The sequence below is a fragment of the Xiphophorus hellerii genome, chromosome 9 (assembly GCF_003331165.1).
Source record: "Xiphophorus hellerii strain 12219 chromosome 9, Xiphophorus_hellerii-4.1, whole genome shotgun sequence".
Taxonomy (NCBI): Eukaryota; Metazoa; Chordata; class Actinopteri; order Cyprinodontiformes; family Poeciliidae; genus Xiphophorus; species Xiphophorus hellerii.
Window position 1 is genome coordinate 8593023 of NC_045680.1, and position 19458 is coordinate 8612480.

Genomic DNA, 19458 nt, shown 5'->3' on the forward strand with positions numbered 1-19458 from the left:
TGTGAAAATGAACAGATTTTCACCAACGTTTACCTATGGGGCCCATATGTGTCTCAACTCACAAAGGTCATGATGTGGACCATATCATGACCTTTGGGAGGTGAGAATGACTTGTATATGACAGCAGTCTGACTCCTAAATAAGCCTTGGTCAAGTTAAAAAATTAACAATGCCAAATAAAGACAAAGCTGAAGAAATTAAATCCAGAAAGAGGACAGAGTCTTTATTTAGTAAAACAATTACAGCTATGCAATAAAGTGAGTGATTATTTAACGAGTCAACCATTGATTTAAGAAATTTGCTTAATTATTTGATTATGTGGTCTGAAGATTTCGTCACACAGATGGAAATATGAGTGTTTACCTGTCAGAAGAATGCACTGGAGCTTTAACCCTCCTGTTATGTTCGTTTCTAGGGTACAGCAAAAATGTTCATGGGTCAATTTGACCCGGGAGTGTTTAATCATGCAATAATGTCAGAAACCAAAAAATTCCTCCAAAACATTTTCGTATCTGATTATTAACTCCAATACTAACCATTTCAATCAATATTTGTGCAATGATGTTTTTTTTATTTCTCACAAATTAAGGATCAATGACAACAACCTACTCATTTACTCATTTGGACATAAAAAATGGAATTTACATTTTTTATGTCCACTGAAAAAAACCTAGACACAAAAAAAACAATAATTTCCTTGAAATTGATCTTTGGTAAATGATTTTATATTACACTTTTTTTTTTCAATGGGTAATCTTTATAACTGAACTTGAGACACACATACTGTTCAGGATCAAATTGACCTGCTGATTAAAATCAAGATAAATGAGTCATGTAGAGAGTATTTTTGTTTCCCTCCACTTCTGCAGAGTGTCCACTCAGTGTGGGTGGAGTTTGTCCACGGGAACAGAAAAGGTTCCTGTCAAAAGTTGTATGAGCACCTGCTTTCTCGCAGTTTCCTAGTGAAGTAAAGAGAATAGTGAGAAAGTGGGCTTGTGGGTGAGTGCGTGTGTGTGTGTGGTGTGTTGTGTTTGTGTGTGTGGGGTGAAATATGGTTCATAGCTGCAAGGAAACATAGAATTGGACATTTTTTAATCTTTTTTTGCACTTTAACTTGACTGCCGGGTCAAATTGACCCGAACAGTATCTATGTAAAAAGTAGACGTAGGGGTTGGTACAAATGTGTAAAATGAATACATTTTCAATTTATTTGTAGAGTGCACCTATTAAGACAAATAGAAAAAGTTTCATGCAAAAAAAATACTTACAACTATTTAAAAAAAAAAAGTTAAACTTTAAAATGGGTCAATTTGACCCGCAACATAACAGGAATAAATACTTACAAACATACAACAGATGTAAAGCAGCTAAGTGATTTATTAAAACCACATAAATTTATGCAATAACATTTCAGCTTCTGGTGACTTTTTAGCATTCAGAAACCAACATGTGCTCTAAAACTGGACTCACCTCCAATCCATCAAGTCAGAAAAATGGACTTTATAGATGCTGCAAATGGTCCAGCAAAGAGATCAGATTATGTTAAATATCTAACTCCAATTCTCCTAAATATTATTAACAGCTAAAGTTTTGACTTTTAATTTCTTGACAATATGAAAAACTAAGAGATGCTCACATGTGATGGCTTCCAAAAGGGGGAAAAAAAATCTAACAAAACATAGTTTGTCCAAAGTCCAGCTCAGACTTCAGTTGTAAGTCTAACTGAAATAATTGGGAGGGTTATACATCAAACAAGTTATCGGCCGGATGAATATATAACTATATATAAGCTAAACATTCATTCAATATTCTGAGAACAGCAGTCCAGAGACCTTCAGCAAGAACTCAATAGCAACTATCAGACAAAATACATCGAGTAAAGAAAGCAGTTTCTGGAAATCTCAGTAAGTTAAATTTAAGTATTTAAAAAAAAACAACATTTTTAATATTGCTATTTAAATTCAAGACCAACATGGCTAATTAAAATTAGATTTAAAGTTGTCAATGTTTTGAGATCAAAAAGTAAAACTTATATATACAGTATATATATATATATATATATATATATATATATATATATATATATATATATATATATATATATATATATATATTTTTATCAAGAATAAGTCAAATTATATAAATTTCATTAGATTGGTTTAAAATGTATAATCCATCATTATTGACAACAGTGTATATTTAATCCTGTAACTACGGAAGTTTTGCATAGTTGTATGTTTTTCTTTTTTTATAATTCTGGCATTCAAGTTTTTTGTTTTTACATTTAAGTTGGCTTACTTTAACAACATTTCATAGTATAAAGTGAGCTTAACAGCTGTTAAATTTGATAAGTTTTAGGCAACTGTTGAATTTCTCTGTTTAAATCAAACCTGGTTGGACGTATGCTTTTTTAAGAGGATAAGCTGCAATAATGTTTCCCATTGTAATTGCCTGAACAAACAGAAACACAGTTTAAGCTGGAACTAATATTTTCAGCAATAAAAAATGATTACACAAACATTAAATGGATGAATCTGGGAATGTAAGCTCTTGTTAAATGTAATTTAGATCAGTTATGGCAAAGACTTCAAACCTTGTAAGAAACCTGCGATACAAAGGTTGTTTATCTTAGAAGTGTTGACTAAAAACAATCTGATGCAAAAGCAGATGACATCCCTGCAAGAAGTGAATCCCAGAGTGAGAGGGATCAGACTCTCATCTCAAAGTGGGCTGCATAGTCTGACTGAGAACATCACCAAAGACATCATCAAGGTAAGCCCAGCCATCTTTCTTCATTTAGTAAGAATTACTGATAGGTACGACAAATACAGTAAACCATTTTTTCCAGCCAAAGGCTTAATATATCAAGACAAAGTAAAAAAAATTCTTTTTGAAAAATCTTTCTGAAAATTTGCCACAAAAAGACAAAAGAATTAGACTCTTTGAAGGTAGTAAGACTGAAAACAAAAAGAATTAATGTATTGCAATGGTCTAGTTAAAGTCCAGACTTAACCTGAATAAAGCATCGTGGTTGAAACTGAAGAGAGTCCTGATCAGAAAGTCATGTCTGCAAATTTAACTGAGGCACATTGTAAAGAAGAGTGGAACAAATGTAACCAACAATGATGTGTTTTTCAATATAATATTTGCTCCCAAGTGCAGTAGAAGTGAAACTCTGAATATGAAAATCCCTCTAAATGCACTTAAGCCTATAATGGACTGTTGAAACTTTGAGGAAGGAGATGTATTTTAAAACTGATGTGCTGCTTTATATTATGTTCTCATATAGGGGGCGCCACAATCGTTCAAGGAGCTGATTGATGTCAGTTTAGGTGATCCCCAGAGAACAGGAATGAAACCCATCTCATTTGTTCGACAGGTGAGTTTTTTTCATATTCCTTAAATTGATTCAGACAAAAATCCCGTTTTAATGTACTCCTAATGTGAACGATCCCAAAAGTATATGTCGTGTCAGTGGTTCATCAACATCAATGGATTTATCAAATATTTAGGAGCTCTAATGGTAAATATTATTTGGTCACCACAAGCCCTGATCGTAGTGCCATAGAAATTAGGCACAGCTGAAAAAGTGTGTTTTAATAAGACAAGCTGACTCAGTCACATCAGTTTGTCAAGAGGAATGGACCAAAACTCCAGCAAAACAATCATGAAAAGCTTCTGGAAGGACACCCAGAGTCATGTAGTGTAGAAGGAAAAAAGGAGATGGTTTACTCTTGACTTTGATGAAAGAAACAAAATATTGTTTGAAAAACAATCTTCTTATTCTGGTATTAATCAAGCAAAAATAATTTTGGCATTCCTAATTGAGAATAATGTAATGTGTGACAATCAAGAAACATTTTTTTTGTAAACAATCAATATCAACACCATGCATATGCAATATTTTCCTGCTACAGCTCCTCTTTGAATTTGATGCCATTTTCTAGGTCCTGGCAGTGTGTTTGTGCCCTGAACTGCTGAGTGATGAACATCTTCCTCTGGATGTCAGGATAAGAGCCCTGAGGCTCCTGGAGGCTTGTGATGGTGAAAGTGTGGGTGAGGATTTGAAAAACAAAACCGTTTTACTTCACATTTATTAAACCCAAATTTTACTGAGCTTCCTTCCTTATGCTATTGAAATAAAACTGATTTGCCCATCATTTACAGTAACTAACTAAAGCCGGCTTTAAGAGCTCAAAGTGCTGCAACTAAATATGTAAAAGTTAAAACACAGAAAAATAAAGAAAACTACTTAAATTAGACATTTAATGTACTCCATATTAAGAAAAAAGTGATTCAATTCAGCAAGTTTATAAAGGCGGATTTATTTTTGTTGCTTTTGATTGTCTTTGTGTCTTCATCTCTCTCTGCTGCCAGAGACCAAATAAAAATTTGTTTTATTTTCACCATATTGCAACTTCTAATACATGATCAGATGCAACAACCGAACAAAAAAAAATTCATACTGTTTACATACTGTATATGTATAAGTCCACACATGCAGATAAATTGTACATATATAAAACAACAAAACAAAAACTGTTTGCAGTATTATCAATCTTCAGTAGCCCAAAAAAAGCCGCATTATTATACAGAATATGGATAAAGACAAGTTTTAAATATTTCTCTAATATTCTGTTTAATGAGTTAACTGATTGTTTATTATGATCTTTAGGTTCCTACACTGATTCCTCTGGTCTGCCTTACATCAGACAAACTATCGCCGAGTTCATCATGAAAAGAGACGAAGGTGTTCCTGCTTATGCTAAAAACATTTTTATATCCTCTGGAGCTCAGAGAGCCCTGATGGTAAGACAAAGATTTGTTTTTGAAGAACTTTGAAAGGATATTGTAACAACAAAACGCTTGTGGATGACCTGACATCAAGAAGAGCTGAGCTTCTGCAATTTTATTAATATTTGCCCACATCTGAAAAATTTGCAAATTCTACTAGTGTGGTTCCAGAAATGAGGAACGGAAACTACCTCAAAAGAAATTTAATTATTATAAAGAAAAACCAAAGTAAAAAAATCAGGCTATAATATACAGTATATCAGTCAAAATATCCTATTTCCAAGTGGGAAACATCTGCTTCTCTATGAAGGAAATTAAAAGTACCTGACCAATCCCGAGTTATTAAAATCGAAGTAACAAAGTAGTGGTTAGATTATTGCCTAAATTCAGGTGGGAGAATAAAGTTTGTCTTTGTGTTTTAAGGTAATAGTAAAGCTGCTGTCCGGAGGGGAAGGGCGATTTCAGACTGGCGTGTTGATCCCTCAGCCCTGTCCACACACACTGCTTCCTCTGCTAGACGAGGCCGGGGCGCTGGCCGTGCCTTACCGGCTGATAGAGGAGGAAAACTGGGCTGTCGACACGAGTGAGCTGGGAAGAGCTCTAACAACCTCCAGAGGGCGCTGCGAGCCCAGAGCAATCTACATAAGCAACCCAGGAAACCCCACAGGCAGGCCTGCACACTTCACTGCATGCAAGCCAAATTCAGCTTGTTATCAACTCTGTTGTTTTCTGCTTTCAGGACATTTGCAGGACAGGAAGTCCATAGAGAAAGTGATTGAGTTCGTAGCAGCTGAGAGACTCCTTCTGCTGATTGATGAGGTGATGATAAAATGTCTCCTCAGAATCAGGAGAATATTTTGAGCTGTTCTGCTCTTCCTTCTAGGTCTACCAAGACAGTGTTTATGCACCGAACAGAGAGTTTATTTCATATAAGAAGGTTCTGTTTGAGATGGATGAACATCTGAGAGACACTGTGGAGATGGTCTCCTTCCACTCTTTATCCTGCGCCTGTGTAGCAGAGTGAGTTTCTCCTCCCTCCCTCATTAGTTGAAGTCAGATCTCAGAGAATCTCAGTAAAATATGGGGAATGATCAGTACTGACTTAAAAACTGGTATGGAGTTTCGAGACAAACTCAATCCAACTTTCTTTTTACATAAATGTTTTGTTCTATTTTTATATTTGAATCTTAGTTATTTTTAAAATCTTTATTTTTATGGAATTGAATGAAAAATATATTAATGAACAAGTATTGTGATAAACAAACAGTAATTTATGGATTATTATTATGAAAAAGAAAAAAAAAGATTTTTCTTTTTCAAATCTGAAGATAAATTTTCAATACTTCTCCTTTAAAAATATTAATATTGGTGACAAAATGAAAATAGTATGCATAATGCAGTTTTATAAGTACAGATGCTACAATTTAAAAATAAAAAAACTATAAAATATATGCTTAAGTGGAATGACATGATTATCACTGTTTAATTGTAATGTATTTAATTTTTATTGTTGTATTGATAATTGAAAATAGTTTTATTTTTAAAATTAGTTATTTTTATTAAGTTAAGATGAAACATCCTATCTCAGAATGGAAAAATGCTTTTTTCAAATGTTATAATGTCACTATATTTAAATTTTTACTTTAGTTTTATCTTTTAAATCTTGAGAAATAAATAGTTGTAATATTTTGTTACATTTTTACCATTATTAGTTTTTTTTATGTTTCATGGTTTTGAGAACTGTATATTATTTTAACACTGGTAATGGAAAACAATCATGTAATCTTCAAACAGTGCTATTTCAGTTATCTATTTGATTTCTTTTCTTTTAGAGGATACATGAGAAATAAGCAGTAATAACATTACATTGAAATGAAATGAAATTCAATATTTTATAATTTGATCATGTAAATTGGCCAAAATAGTCTACATTAACAAAGTTGTTTTCTTTTAACAACTCTACCTTTACTTTCTAAGAAATCACAAGTTCACGCTGATTTAATTTCATTTTAGAAATTGATAATGTGACAGTTTTTTTTGTGTACACAAGTTGAGAATTAAATAAGTTCCCAGAGGATTTTCATGTTTTCTGAGGTCCATTTCCATGAATCATCCTCCTGGCGATCTGTGTGTAGGTGTGGCCTCAGAACAGGATACATGGAGGTGGTCAACATGGACCCAGGGGTGATGCATTTTGTTGATACCATGCTCTGTACTGACATCAATGCACCAGTCACAGGACAGATTGCACTGGATCTCATGCTCAGCCCACCCAGTCCGGGTGACCCTTCATATAACACATTCGTTCATGTAAGAGCAAAACCAAAGCCTCAACTACAACTAATGTTTTTCATTTTCTTATATTCTTATATTGGATGATGTTTTCTTGGAAGGAGACTCTCCTGACTCGAGCCACTCTGGCCCAAAATTCTCAGCGGGCTCTGAAGCTGTTGAACGATCTACCAGGAATGAGCTGCCGCCCGGCGATGGGGGGAATCTACCTCTACCCACATCTGGATCTACCAGCTGAGATCAAGGAGCAAGCCAATGTTGTTAATTAAATTTAATGACATTTAATTTCATTACATTTTGCTAATCCCACTTATAAAGAGAAAATACGGTGTAGAATTTGTACCCGATATAAAAAAACAACAACAACACAGAAAAATAAGATTAAATAGTATTTCACAAAAAAGACATCAATAAATTGACTGCGGACACTTTAGGTGAAAAGTTTAGAAACATGCTGTGGTTTTTCTTGTAGCTGCTGTCTTTGTCTTATATTGCAAACTTAAATTACAACTTTTTGTTGTAATTTTGTTTTTAGAGGCTGGGACTGGAAGCAGATGTGTTATACTGCCAGATGTTACTGGAGGAAGAAGATTTGATCATAGGTGCAGGAGATAATGGAACAAGTGGCAGCCATCATCTCAGGTAGGAAACAAGATAAGACAAAACCCTGTTGATCTGGAACCAGACAATATGTGCAAAATACTATGATTCATAATCGCTCTGTTTCCTTTAGATTATGTATTCTGGTTCCGCCCGACACTTTGGAGGAGGTTTTGTCTCGCCTCTCTTCCTTCCACCTTCGCCTCTCTTCCTTCCACCTTTGCCTCGCTGACAGAAAACTTAACAGAATTGTATAGGACAAAGCTGAGAAGCAACAGGCGGTCACCAGTAGAGGAAATACACCAAAGCCACATCAGACAAGCAGAAAGATCATATTTAAATGATATTTGTTTTCTTTTCTGACATTTTAGAATAATGTTAGAAAAAGCTTTTATTGAAGGAGAAACATATTTACCATTTTATCAGTCAGAAAAGTTTGGATCCTTTTTAAAATTACTCTTAGGTTTAGCTTCCATGTCAAAACACAATGCATACATGAACTGCTTTTCAGACTTGCTTGGATTGTGATAACAAGAGTAGCTGTTTTAAGAATTTGACTGTTATAAAATAACACTTATGTGAATAAACACACAATAGGAGAAAATGCTAATATTCATGTAGTTCTTTACTGCCCCTAAACTTTCTATTCACCTGATAAGTAAATTTGGTAGTTGGTTATTTTTGTAATTTTCAAAATGTCGATTCCATTCTCCTGACACCCACTCAAATATTTTGTTGTATGATGCACTGATGTTTTCTAAACAGGTTGAAAATCAGAATTTGTTCTCAAACTTATCTTGTAAAGATTAAAACAATAAATACATGAAAATAATGGGCTTACAGCTTTTATTTATAAGTTTTAAAATTATTCATTTGGTGCTTTTATGGTCTTGTACTACAAAAAGACAAAAGTTATGCTAATTATTTTTGGACACATATTGAACAAAGTGGCTTTACTGTATCTGTATAGATACAGTAAAAAGTAATTGATTACAAAATTGAAGATACTTTGTCTTTTATTGAGGAGAAACTGCAAGACATGAAAGAGCCAGAGTAAAGAACTGTAGGATTTTCTGTATGAATCTGTAAAATTTGTGACAAAGTAAAAAACTGATTAAAATTAAAATTCTACAAAGAAATAAAACTTTAATGTTTTACATAAGCTTCATAAAAATCTATTTTATGAAATTGTATTAAAATATGCAACTAAATAAAACTCTTCCAATTATGGGTTTTACAAACAAGAGGTTCTGCCTTCCTGAACAATCCGCCTCCTTCCAGTCCAGCTGGGCGTGTCACCCTGTTCCTCAGTCAGTTGAACCGAGATGAGCTCCATGAAGGAGGTGAACCCGATGGTCCTTGGGATTAGAGACCCTGTGAGCCTGCAGAGCCTGGCTGCACGAATCACTGAGCAGATCGCACAGGTGAGTTATTAGCAGCTCCAACAAGTCCTGATAAACCTTGACCGTTACAGCTCTAATCCTGACTTAATGACTTGTTCAAGCACAGAAAAAATACCTATGTGCCCTACAAAAGAATAAAATATTGAACAGTGTAGAACAAATGTAAGACAGCTCTAGGCATATGAGGTAAAAACTGAATATGTGGGTTCATCATTCATTGACTAAAGTTTATAGAGAGGTGAAAGTTAAACTGGAGCCATAACTGTTTAAAAAGGCTCTTTGTATGATAGTTTCATGGTTAAACTTTAATCAAACCACCATCTTGAAGGTTCATGTTTAACATGAACACTTTTTAGAGCAAAGCAAACTCAGTTATTTATTCAGTTACATGTTTGGTCATAATGCAGAGTTTTTTTTTTCTTTGTAGAAAACCAAACATTGCATATTAGTCAGTGTTATTTTGTAAGCTATCAGGTCTTCATAGATTTTTATCTATAAAAATTTTAATGGTATGAACGCACCATTAGAATTCAGGTACTTGACGTTTTGCTCTACACCTATCGTTTTGCACGTCTGGTTTACATTCATAGTCTATATGGAGGCGTGTCAGACGTGTCAGCTCTAGCCGTTGTTTTCCGTTGGACGCTCCAATAATAGTGTGTTTGGTGTGAACACACCATTATGGTGTGTTTACCAGGATGCAATAAATTACTTTAAATATACAAGATTACAGTCCTGTCACCACACCACTAAGTTACCGGTATGACTTTCATACCTGTATTGACACATTTCGAGCTGAAAAACAAGGCTTGCAAATATCGGCAGGCTAATAATTTGCTGTGCCAAAATATGCATCCCTGCTAACTCAGACAAATAGTAAGCCTTTCTGCATAATCACATCTATTCTATGAACTACTGAGTTTCATATCAAGAGGATTATATTTGTGGCAAGTAGACGGAGCAGGTATATAGAAAGTTTCATTAGCCTATCATTTGAAGTCCTTTCAAAACAAAGAGAACATTAAAGTAGAAAGTCATAATCCTTCAAGGACAGCAATTAAGATATGAATCTTGTTAGTTTATGGTCTGGCACAAAACCATAATATTATCAGAGTTCAAAGACTCTTGGACTGAGGGTAGGGAGCAGCATACACTGTCACAGAGTTTGTGAAAAGTTTGGCATGTTTCCTCTAAGGGTGAACAGAAACCTTTTCAGAGGGTGATCGATGTCAGCTCTGGGGATCCCCACAGGGCTGGGATGCCGCCCCTTTCGTTTGCTCGCCAGGTTGGTACTAAGCATTTAGTTTTTTAATGTGTTTCACAGTTTCCCTGAGTTTGTCTTTACAGCCTGTCACCTTCTGTTTGCTTGTTCAGGTCTTGGCTGTCTGTTTGTACCCCGAGCTCCTGAAGGAAAGCAGTTTTCCTGTGGATGTTCGTCAGAGGGCAGAGAAGCTGCTGGGTGCCTGTAATGGAGGCAGTGTTGGTAGGGGAAAATATATTTATCTCATGTGAATTATTTCTAGCAGTTTCTGCTTTAAAAGCTGATCGAATTGACCATGGCAGGCTCCTACTCTGCCTCCTCCTGTGGGATACCCCAAATACAGAAATCTGTAGCTGAGTTCATCACAAGGAGAGACGGTGGTGTGGCTTCAGATCCAGAAGACATCATCTTCTCCAGCGGTTCCCAGAGGACCTTAAAGGTATGACAGTTGGAACTAGAATAGGCAAGATACCTCATGATCCAACTTTAAATGTTTTATTCTGTTATTTATGGCTACTTTTAGCTGGTTCTGCACTTGCTGTCCAGTGGACAGGGGCCCACTCAGACAGGTGTGCTGACTCCCCTCCCATGTCCACACACCCTGCCAATGCTGCTGGACGAGGTGGGGGTCAAACTGGTGCCATACAGACTGCTGGAAGAGCGAGGTTGGACCTTAGAGTTGGAGGAGCTGCACCGAGCGCTGAAGGCCGCCAGGAGGCACTGTGAGCCCAGAGCTATTTACATCAGTAACCCAGGAAACCCCACAGGTACACGTCTCAGAGTTCCACCATCACCAGACAAGAAGTTAGAACCAAAGTTATTTTCCTGCTGGGAGATTCACTTTTAAACTTTTAATTAACTGTTTTCTCAAGTTTTATTTCATTGAAGCAAATGAAAAGTATTTTGTTCTGTTAGGTCATGTACAAGACCTAAAAACCATAGAAGAAGTGATTCGTTTTGCTGCATCCGAGCGGCTCGTTCTGTTAGTTGAAGAGGTAAGTACAACCTGAGCAGGAGAATTGTTTGTCTTACTAATAAAAATTTGGCTCATTTCTTTCATCTTCTCGCATTATTGTAGGTATATCAGGACAGTGTGTTTGGACAGGACAAGAAGTTTCTTTCATACAAAAAAGTCCTGTTTGAGATGGGAGCATCCTACTCAGAGAGAGTGGAGATGGTGTCGTTCCATTCAATATCGGCAGGCACAATGGGAGAGTGAGTGTGACCAGCAGTTCAACAGGAACATGAATGCATTTTTGCTTACGTGACTTTATGGTTATTGAGAAAGTTTTTCCTTTAGTCAGATAATAACACTCCGCGCGTTCTCATATGTTTTGTTTTAGTTTTTTTAGTCGATTAGTTTAACTTTTGTATGGAGAAATAGTGAGTTTCTCCAAAGTGCCAAAATTGGGATTCTGGAATGAAAAATAACTTTAAAACATCTAAGTGTGTATGTGTGGTCCTGTATGTCATGTGACCTGGAATTGAAACCTGAGGTTTTTTTTTGTTGTTGTTCTTTTTTATCTTTAGTTGTTTAATAAATTATATTTATGGCTATTAATATAATATATATTAATATGTATGTTATAATATAATATAATATATCTGTCTAGGTGAACCTTTTCTGACTTGTAATTCCTCTGTTTAGGTGTGGTTTGAGAGGAGGCTATATGGAGGTCATCAACATGGACCTGCTGGTCAAAAACTTTTTAACGAGCATGCAGGGTCCTTGTAGCCCACCAGTTTTACCACAGTTGGCACTGGAAATCATGGTCAATCCTCCATCACCTGGTGATGCTTCATATGAAGTATTTACCCAAGTAAGGAGAACACTTCAAAAATATTTTAAAATACATATTTTTGAGGGTATGCACTGTTTGGACACATAAGACACATAAGATGCTAAGGTTGAGCAGTAATCTCATTCATCACAACTGGGTTTGGAATAGATTGAGTGGACTCCACATCTTCTGCAGGCTACTGAGAAATGAATGGAATATGTCTAAAATATGGGTGTGGTTTTTCTTCTATACGTATCTTTGTTTCTTGACGTCTTTGCTTTATTCATTAAAGGAGATTCTTCAGAAAGTGGAAACTCTCACCCAAAACACTCAACGAGCATGTGAGTTTCTAAACGGCGTTTCAGGGATGAGCTGTCAGCAGGCGATGGGCGGAGTCTTCCTTTATCCTCGTCTGCATTTACCTGCTGAAATCATACAAGAGGCTAAGGTCAGCCTCAAACAAACAAAAAAAGTTAAATATGTTACCAAAAACTCAATAGGCCCAGCCTTCCATACTGGGCCTATGGAAGGTACATCAATAATGTATTGTATTATTGATGTATTGACATACATCAATAATACAATACATTATTGATGTATGTATTAGCATACATCAATAATGTATGCTAATACATTATTGATGTATTAGCAATACATCAATAATTGTTAAGTCTCTTTGCTATATGACAGAGATCAGGGCTGCGGGCTGATGTTCTGTACTGTAAGAAGTTTCTGGAGGAGGAAGGTGTTTGCTTGGGTCCAGGATCTGAGAACGGAGATGACGATGAAAACTATCACATTAGGTGAGGGCAGAATATTTCGGATCATTAGGCTGTTTATGTTAGACTTTCATGACTTGCATTATTAATTAACTCTAGTTTTCAAAGACCTTGTTAAATCTGGATTCTGATCTTCCAAAGTGTATTTTTCTTTTAAGTTTTATTTTTAACTAATAAAGATAAAAAAAATATATAGATTTTAGTCAGTGGAGTTTGTCTATCTGATGTAAAACAAAAATGTTCTAAATATATTTTCTGTTTGTTTTTTAGACTCTGTATTTCAGCTCCAGCTGCAGTCCTCGAGGACGTCCTGAAGCGTCTTCGGTCTTTTCACCTGCGGATCCAGGACAGACATCACTGACCAAAGATCCAAAGGATACAAACTCCGCAGAGAAAAAACATCTAAACAAAAAACATCCTAAAATCGCTTTGAATTTTAAACCTGATAAACAATACTTGAACAGAGTGGAGAAAAACCTAATTTTAATTAACCCATGCTGTACTGCAGGTCCTGCGGTTAAAGCTTTGGAGTGTTTGTCTTTCTCTTTTTTCTGTCTCTCTCAGCCATTATCCAGACACAGCAGACAGCTGCTCATGCAACATAATAAAACATCTACAGGATGTTTCATTATGTTAACAAAGAGTTGTTCCTCCCTACTGTTGCCCTGTAATTGAACAGAATAGGGAGTTGGGAGTCTATCCAACACCCAAACTTACTAAATCTCGTTTTCTCTAGTTAGACTGTGTTTAACATTTATTATTTTAATCTTAACATGAATGTCCTGAATTTGACAAATTGCAAGCAAAAAAAAAAAAAAAAGTGAAAAGCCTTGATTTGCCCTTCATATTGAACTCATTTTACAAGAATTTTTGGAAATAAATTTGGTATCAGTTATTGTTGAGCAATTTGTATATTACGGGAAAAAAAAGGAAAATATTTTAATCTGACAGTTTGAGTTAGTTTTTTTTTTTTTTTTTTACCCCTACAGGGGGTCTTTTGTGGGCTCTAGTGTCCCTTATATGACAGTAGGCTGATAGGAAACAGGGAAGGAGAGGGGGGAAGACATACGGCAAATGTCGTCGGGTCCGGGAGTCGAACCCGCGACAGCCGCGTCGAGGACTCAAGGCCTCCAAACATGGGTTGCGCCAACCACTACGCCACCACGGCATGCCCCCAGTTTGAGTTAGTTTAATTTGCCTGTGTATAAACAGATCTAACAACATTATAGCAGTTGGGGGTTTTTTTGCATTAATTTACTATTTAAATTTTGCACAAGCTCAACAGAAGCATCCACAAGTAAGCCAATAAACGAAGATGTCAGGTTTTTTTTATGAGGTAGGTTTAAAATAGCAATGAAATGCTCAACCAGACCCAACTTCCTGAACACCCGCCTCCTGAGAGTGCTGCTGGGATCGTCGCCCTGATCGCCAGTCAGACAGACAGAGATGAGTTCTGTGCAGGAGGTAAACCCAAGGGTCCGGGGGATCAGAGACCCAGTGAACCTGCAGAATCTGGCTGCACAGATCTCACAGCAGATTGCACAGGTGAGTCATCATAAGTTAGGCTACAACATAAACTAAAACTGCCTTAAACTTCTCATTTCCTGTTTGGCAAAACAATCAAAAATTACTAAAATCTTACTTACATTTCAAAATTATTTTTAGATTGATGTCTTATTTGTTTCCTTGTAATAAAAATGTTTAACATCAAATGATTGACTTTAGATTTTGCATATATTTAGCAGCTGTTTAGAGGTCAACTTAGTAACTCCACTTTTGTAACTTCAGAAGCTTATGTGTCAGAGGATTTGTGCAAAGTTGAAAAAATAATCAGTTTCACATCATATTTCAAATACCACCTTAGTCAGTGTTCAGTGGTTGTTTGTAGAAAGTGGTTGAAGTTGAACTGTGACCTGAAGCAGTCTGAAAAGCTGCTTGTTAAGCAGCTTCCTGGTTAACCTTTAAATCAAGTCTTTGAAGGTGATTTATTCATTAAATCACCTTTGGCTTGAAGTTTGGTTTCAAGCCAAACTTCAAGTCTTTGGCTTAAAGTTTGTTCTTTATTTTAACTCTATAACTAGAAGACACTATGAATGCAGAACATTCGTGGCTCAGGCAGTTGAACACATTAATGGCCCTTGGATGTTTTACTTTTGGAAGGACGACTTATACTGTTTACCTTACCTCTTCTGAGACGTCCTTTACTTCCTGACTACCTCTGATCATCAGGATGATCCTGATGATCAACCCTGTTTTCTTAGGTAGCTCAAGCATCAAGTTCTTCAGTCAGGTTCTTCACAGCGGAACCTGACTTCTTAAAATTCTTGATCACTTGAGAAATGATTGGTGCTTCTGCAATCTTACCAGCAGAAGTTTGCCAGACTGTAAGCCAAGACTTGCATCACACAAATAGGATTTCAGTCGCTAAAACTTTACATGCAGTTATGTATTTTTTCCCCTTTCTTCCCTCTCAGGGTGAGCAGAAAGCTTTTACAAAGGTGATTGATCTTAGCTCCTGTGATCCCCACCGGACAGGGATGCCACCCATCTCATTTGTTCGCCAGGTTAGTTTTAAACATTCTCTTCTTGCTGATTTTCTTCTCTGCAGTCACTCATGGAGCATGCATGACACTACTGCCCCCTGCTTTCTTCCTCAGGTCTTATCTCTGTGTTGTTACCCGGAGCTCCTCAAAGAAGACAGCTTTCCTCTGGATGTCAAACAGAAGACACAGAAGCTTCTGGAAGCCTGTAATGGAGGCAGCATTGGTGAGAACAGCAATCCAGATGAGGTTGGACTTTTACACACAATCCTACTTTTATTGACTTAGGGTTTTTTTTCCTCAAAGTGAAGGGTACATAACTTACAACTGTAAGGGGTTTCAAAAAATAAATGTTTAGCAACTAAATTATTAGGATTACAGCAATTCTCTTGAAAATGATCTCTAATTGGTTTGATTTTGAGCTTTGTCTCTCCATCCTCAAATTCCTGGTCTAGTTTTAGTTGTTTTGCTTCCACATCCATATAACTCCCTAGAGTCAACTGTTTCAACTTGATGCTTTTGTTAAGAAACAGCTCAAAATGTTTTTGCCACATTATGCAAATCTGCTATTTTCCTAAGTTTTGCATTGGATTTTCCCTCTGATCTAAGTATTAGCTAGAAATGAGAGGTTACCTCATCTGATGACATGCTGTGCTGGATTTTTGAAAATGTTTTATTTAGATGATGATACGTTTGCTGTCACGTGAGGATGGACAGGATGGTGTGTTGGCCCCCCTGCCATGTCCACACACATTACCCATGCTGCTGGATGAAGTGGGGGTGAAACTGGTGCCCTACAGGCTGACGGAGGAGCGAGGATGGGCTTTAGACATGGAAGAGCTGCACCGAGCCCTAATGACCGCTAGGAGGCAGTGTGATCCCAGAGCCATTTACGTCAGTAACCCGGGAAACCCAACAGGTGCATAACACACATATAGTGTAGTGACACCGAAATGAATAGAATTACTAAGGCTTTATTTTAAAAAAAAGAGAGCGTAAAGTACGATGTGTAAATTTGCAGATATTAGAAATGTAGACATTATCCACGGAAAAACCTAAAACTTCTACGTTCAAGATAAAAAGTCCTTCAAGAAAGGCTCCATCAGGTTCTATTTGTTGGGTCTATTTAGGACTTATTGGTTTGGTTCAGTCATTGGATGCATAATATTTAATATGCTTATCATATTCAAGTGTTTCTTTTGGTTAAATTAGACATCAGCTCTGAACTAAGTTATGGAACATTATAAAGTGTGTCTTTAATTCAAAATAAGACTGACACGTAGTCAAACAAGTTGAGGCAATCTAAAATCAGAATCTTGATTTGAGGGTAGAAACCTAATATGTCATCAAAGACTGCCTTTCATTGTTTTGTCAGGTCATGTTCAAGACAGAGAAACAATAGAAAAAATTATTCATTTTGCAGCATCGGAGCGACTTGTTTTGCTAGTTGAAGAGGTAAATACATTCTGCACATACACATTTCTGTGATTATTAGTTTTTATATTTAAAATTCTTCCTTTCTTTCTCAATTATTGCACCATTTTAGGTTTACCAGGGCAGTGTGTTTGGACAGGACAAAAAATTTCTCTCATATAAAAAGGTCCTGTTTGAGATGGGAGTTTCCTACTCAGAGACAGTGGAGATGGTGTCATTCCACTCAATATCGACAGCCACAATGGGAGAGTGAGCATTACAACCATTTATCTCAAGAGTCTGGACTATAAATAACTTCTGTTTCATCATGACTTCCACAAAATACAGTATGATGCTTTTTGTGAAACAAGGTGCACTTGTATTAAAAGAAGTGTCGATCTAAGTAGTCTTTGAAATGTGAAAAATGCACTTCAAAACAGTCTTATACCCATGATATTACAAAAATTATACAAGAAACAAAAGAACTATTTTACATAAATTGAAAGAACAATAACAATATTATTTAGATGATAAAACTTAAAAAAAAAACCAGACTGGATTTCTGCAGTTAAAAAAGGTTTCAGTGCAACTTCACTGATTTTATCACAAAAATGTAGCTTTTGTGTTTCCATTTTAGAAAACATACAGCACAAGATTTCTATAAACACATAAATCTTTTATAAAAACTGAACAGTAGTAATTTTTGAAGACTTTGTTTAACTGTTTTATTTATGTTGATTTATGTTTTATAGAATGACTTTCCTACCTTCTTTTCTATTTATTATTGCTGTCTTCTTTCCTCATATTTTTACTGCTTCATGAGATATTGTTGCTTCTGACATTGCTAATCCTGGACTGCCTAGGTGTGGTCTGAGAGGAGGCTATATGGAGTTAATCAACTTGGATCCGGCGGTGAAAAAGTTTTTATTCCATGCTCCATGCAGTCCTTCCATTTTACCACAGCTGGCTATGGAGATCATGGTCAATCCACCTGCACCTGGAGATGCTTCGTATGAAAAATACACACAGGTACAAACACAAAAGCAAATTTACTGCTTCCTATAAACTTGTCTTGAAAAATAAATTGCATCCACATTCAGTGAAAGTATGATCATAATCTTTTAATAATTAGATTTTCTTATGAGCATAAAACAAGTTTCTCAAAACCTATGCTCTGAGTTATTATTGAGGACTCCACTTTTGCCATGTTATATGTTTTCTACCATTTATAATCATATTTTGGGGTGCTAATGAAATATTATTGACAGGCTGTGGTCAAAGCATAGCGAGATTAAAGTAACAGTACCACAACACCTTACTAACTGCAAACTTGTGAATCACTAAGCACCAGGAGCAGATAAATCTGGACTTTCCTCTTTTCCTTGTTTGCTAGCATATGTAGAATAATTTTTTTCTTACACAGGAGATTCTTCTGAGAGCAGAAACACTCTCCCAGAATGCAGGACGAGCATGCAAGCTTCTGAACTCCCTACCAGGGATGAGCTGCCAGCCGGCGATGGGAGGAGTCTTCCTTTATCCTCGTCTGCATTTACCTGCTGAAATCATTGAGGAGGCTAAGGTTAGCTGAAACTGATTAAAGGAATAAAAACGACATACTGGATGCCTATCAAGGTTTATGACTTGTGTTTTTAAAAATATGTTCTGATTTATTTCAGATGTTACGACTGTCAGCAGATGTTCTGTACTGTCGGAGGTTACTGGAGGAAGAAGGTATTTGTTTGGGGCCTGGCTGTGAAAACGGACACAATGATGAAAACTTTCACATCAGGTAAGAAGAGATAGAGATCTACTGTTTGTTCATATATTACAAAATATTGCATACTTTATAAATATTGCATTGACTAATTCCTGTTGTGATAAAGTTTAGTGGAAGAGGTAAAATTAAAACGTGTAATTTGTTTTTGTTCTTTTGATAACTAATGAGTCAGACATGACTAAAGTAGTTTGCTCCTCTCATGTATGTCTGTGTATTTCTAAATGTCTCAATTTGGTTTTCCTCTCAGACTTTGTGTTTTAGCACCTCCTGCTGTCCTGGAGGACGTCCTGACACGTCTTTGTTCTTTTCACCGTCATCTCCTCAACAGACCTGACTGATGAAATCTGAAGGACACCAAGAGAAAAAGAATCTTTTAAAACTTTCATCTAAAAAGGTTTCCAAAACTATGAAACCATGGAAACCCTGCTATCAATATTTTCAGATGCACATATTATGATAATGAGGTAATTATCTCATAGAATAAAATCAGCACTTTTGTCACTGCTGAGGCATTTGTCTTGGGGAACAAATAAAATTGTCCACTAAGATTTACTTTTAAACAATAAATAAACACAACTTCAATTTTAAATTGTAGAAACGTATAATTGTTTTATTTTAAAAACGCTCAATGTAAAAGCAAAATAAATAACAACAACCTATTGTTCTCCTCTGGGAGGAGACTCCAGGGCAAGTCCTGCTTACGCTTGAGGAACATTTTATCCCTTCTCGCTTGGAAACATCTCAGAGTCACCCAAGATGAGCCCCAGAGTGTTGCCAGGAGAATGTTTGGGTTTCCCCCCAGAACCTGTTACCCTTCT

The 19458-nt window shown here is 36.2% G+C and overlaps 3 protein-coding genes across 4 annotated transcripts; all 3 read left to right on the top strand.

The window, feature by feature from the left end:
* The first annotated feature begins 1804 nt into the window (after positions 1 to 1804).
* Positions 1805 to 8518, top strand: LOC116726536 (alanine aminotransferase 2-like). Of its 2 annotated transcripts, none has more exons than XM_032573316.1 (12): positions 1805 to 1904; positions 2569 to 2772; positions 3290 to 3379; positions 3948 to 4056; positions 4676 to 4809; positions 5218 to 5461; positions 5534 to 5613; positions 5678 to 5814; positions 6930 to 7104; positions 7188 to 7343; positions 7622 to 7728; positions 7820 to 8518. In XM_032573316.1, exons 2-12 carry the CDS (start codon positions 2656 to 2658, stop codon positions 7941 to 7943), a joined length of 1473 nt encoding a protein of 490 aa, XP_032429207.1. In that variant the 5' UTR covers positions 1805 to 1904; positions 2569 to 2655; the 3' UTR covers positions 7944 to 8518. The 2 variants fall into 2 exon arrangements, with proteins under 2 accessions (XP_032429207.1, XP_032429208.1); XM_032573317.1 differs by having other exon boundaries at positions 2668 to 2772.
* A 338-nt stretch (positions 8519 to 8856) lies between these two features.
* LOC116726537 (alanine aminotransferase 2-like) lies at positions 8857 to 13445 on the top strand. The gene is made up of 11 exons (XM_032573318.1): positions 8857 to 9110; positions 10285 to 10374; positions 10464 to 10572; positions 10653 to 10789; positions 10874 to 11117; positions 11266 to 11345; positions 11429 to 11565; positions 11999 to 12170; positions 12424 to 12579; positions 12822 to 12934; positions 13181 to 13445. Exons 1-11 carry the CDS (start codon positions 9012 to 9014, stop codon positions 13269 to 13271), a joined length of 1428 nt encoding a protein of 475 aa, XP_032429209.1. The 5' UTR covers positions 8857 to 9011; the 3' UTR covers positions 13272 to 13445.
* A 704-nt stretch (positions 13446 to 14149) lies between these two features.
* On the top strand, positions 14150 to 19229 carry LOC116725879 (alanine aminotransferase 2-like). The gene is made up of 10 exons (XM_032572284.1): positions 14150 to 14455; positions 15385 to 15474; positions 15568 to 15699; positions 16132 to 16369; positions 16826 to 16905; positions 16997 to 17133; positions 17727 to 17892; positions 18287 to 18442; positions 18540 to 18652; positions 18888 to 19229. Exons 1-10 carry the CDS (start codon positions 14357 to 14359, stop codon positions 18976 to 18978), a joined length of 1302 nt encoding a protein of 433 aa, XP_032428175.1. The 5' UTR covers positions 14150 to 14356; the 3' UTR covers positions 18979 to 19229.
* The last annotated feature ends 229 nt before the right edge of the window (positions 19230 to 19458 follow it).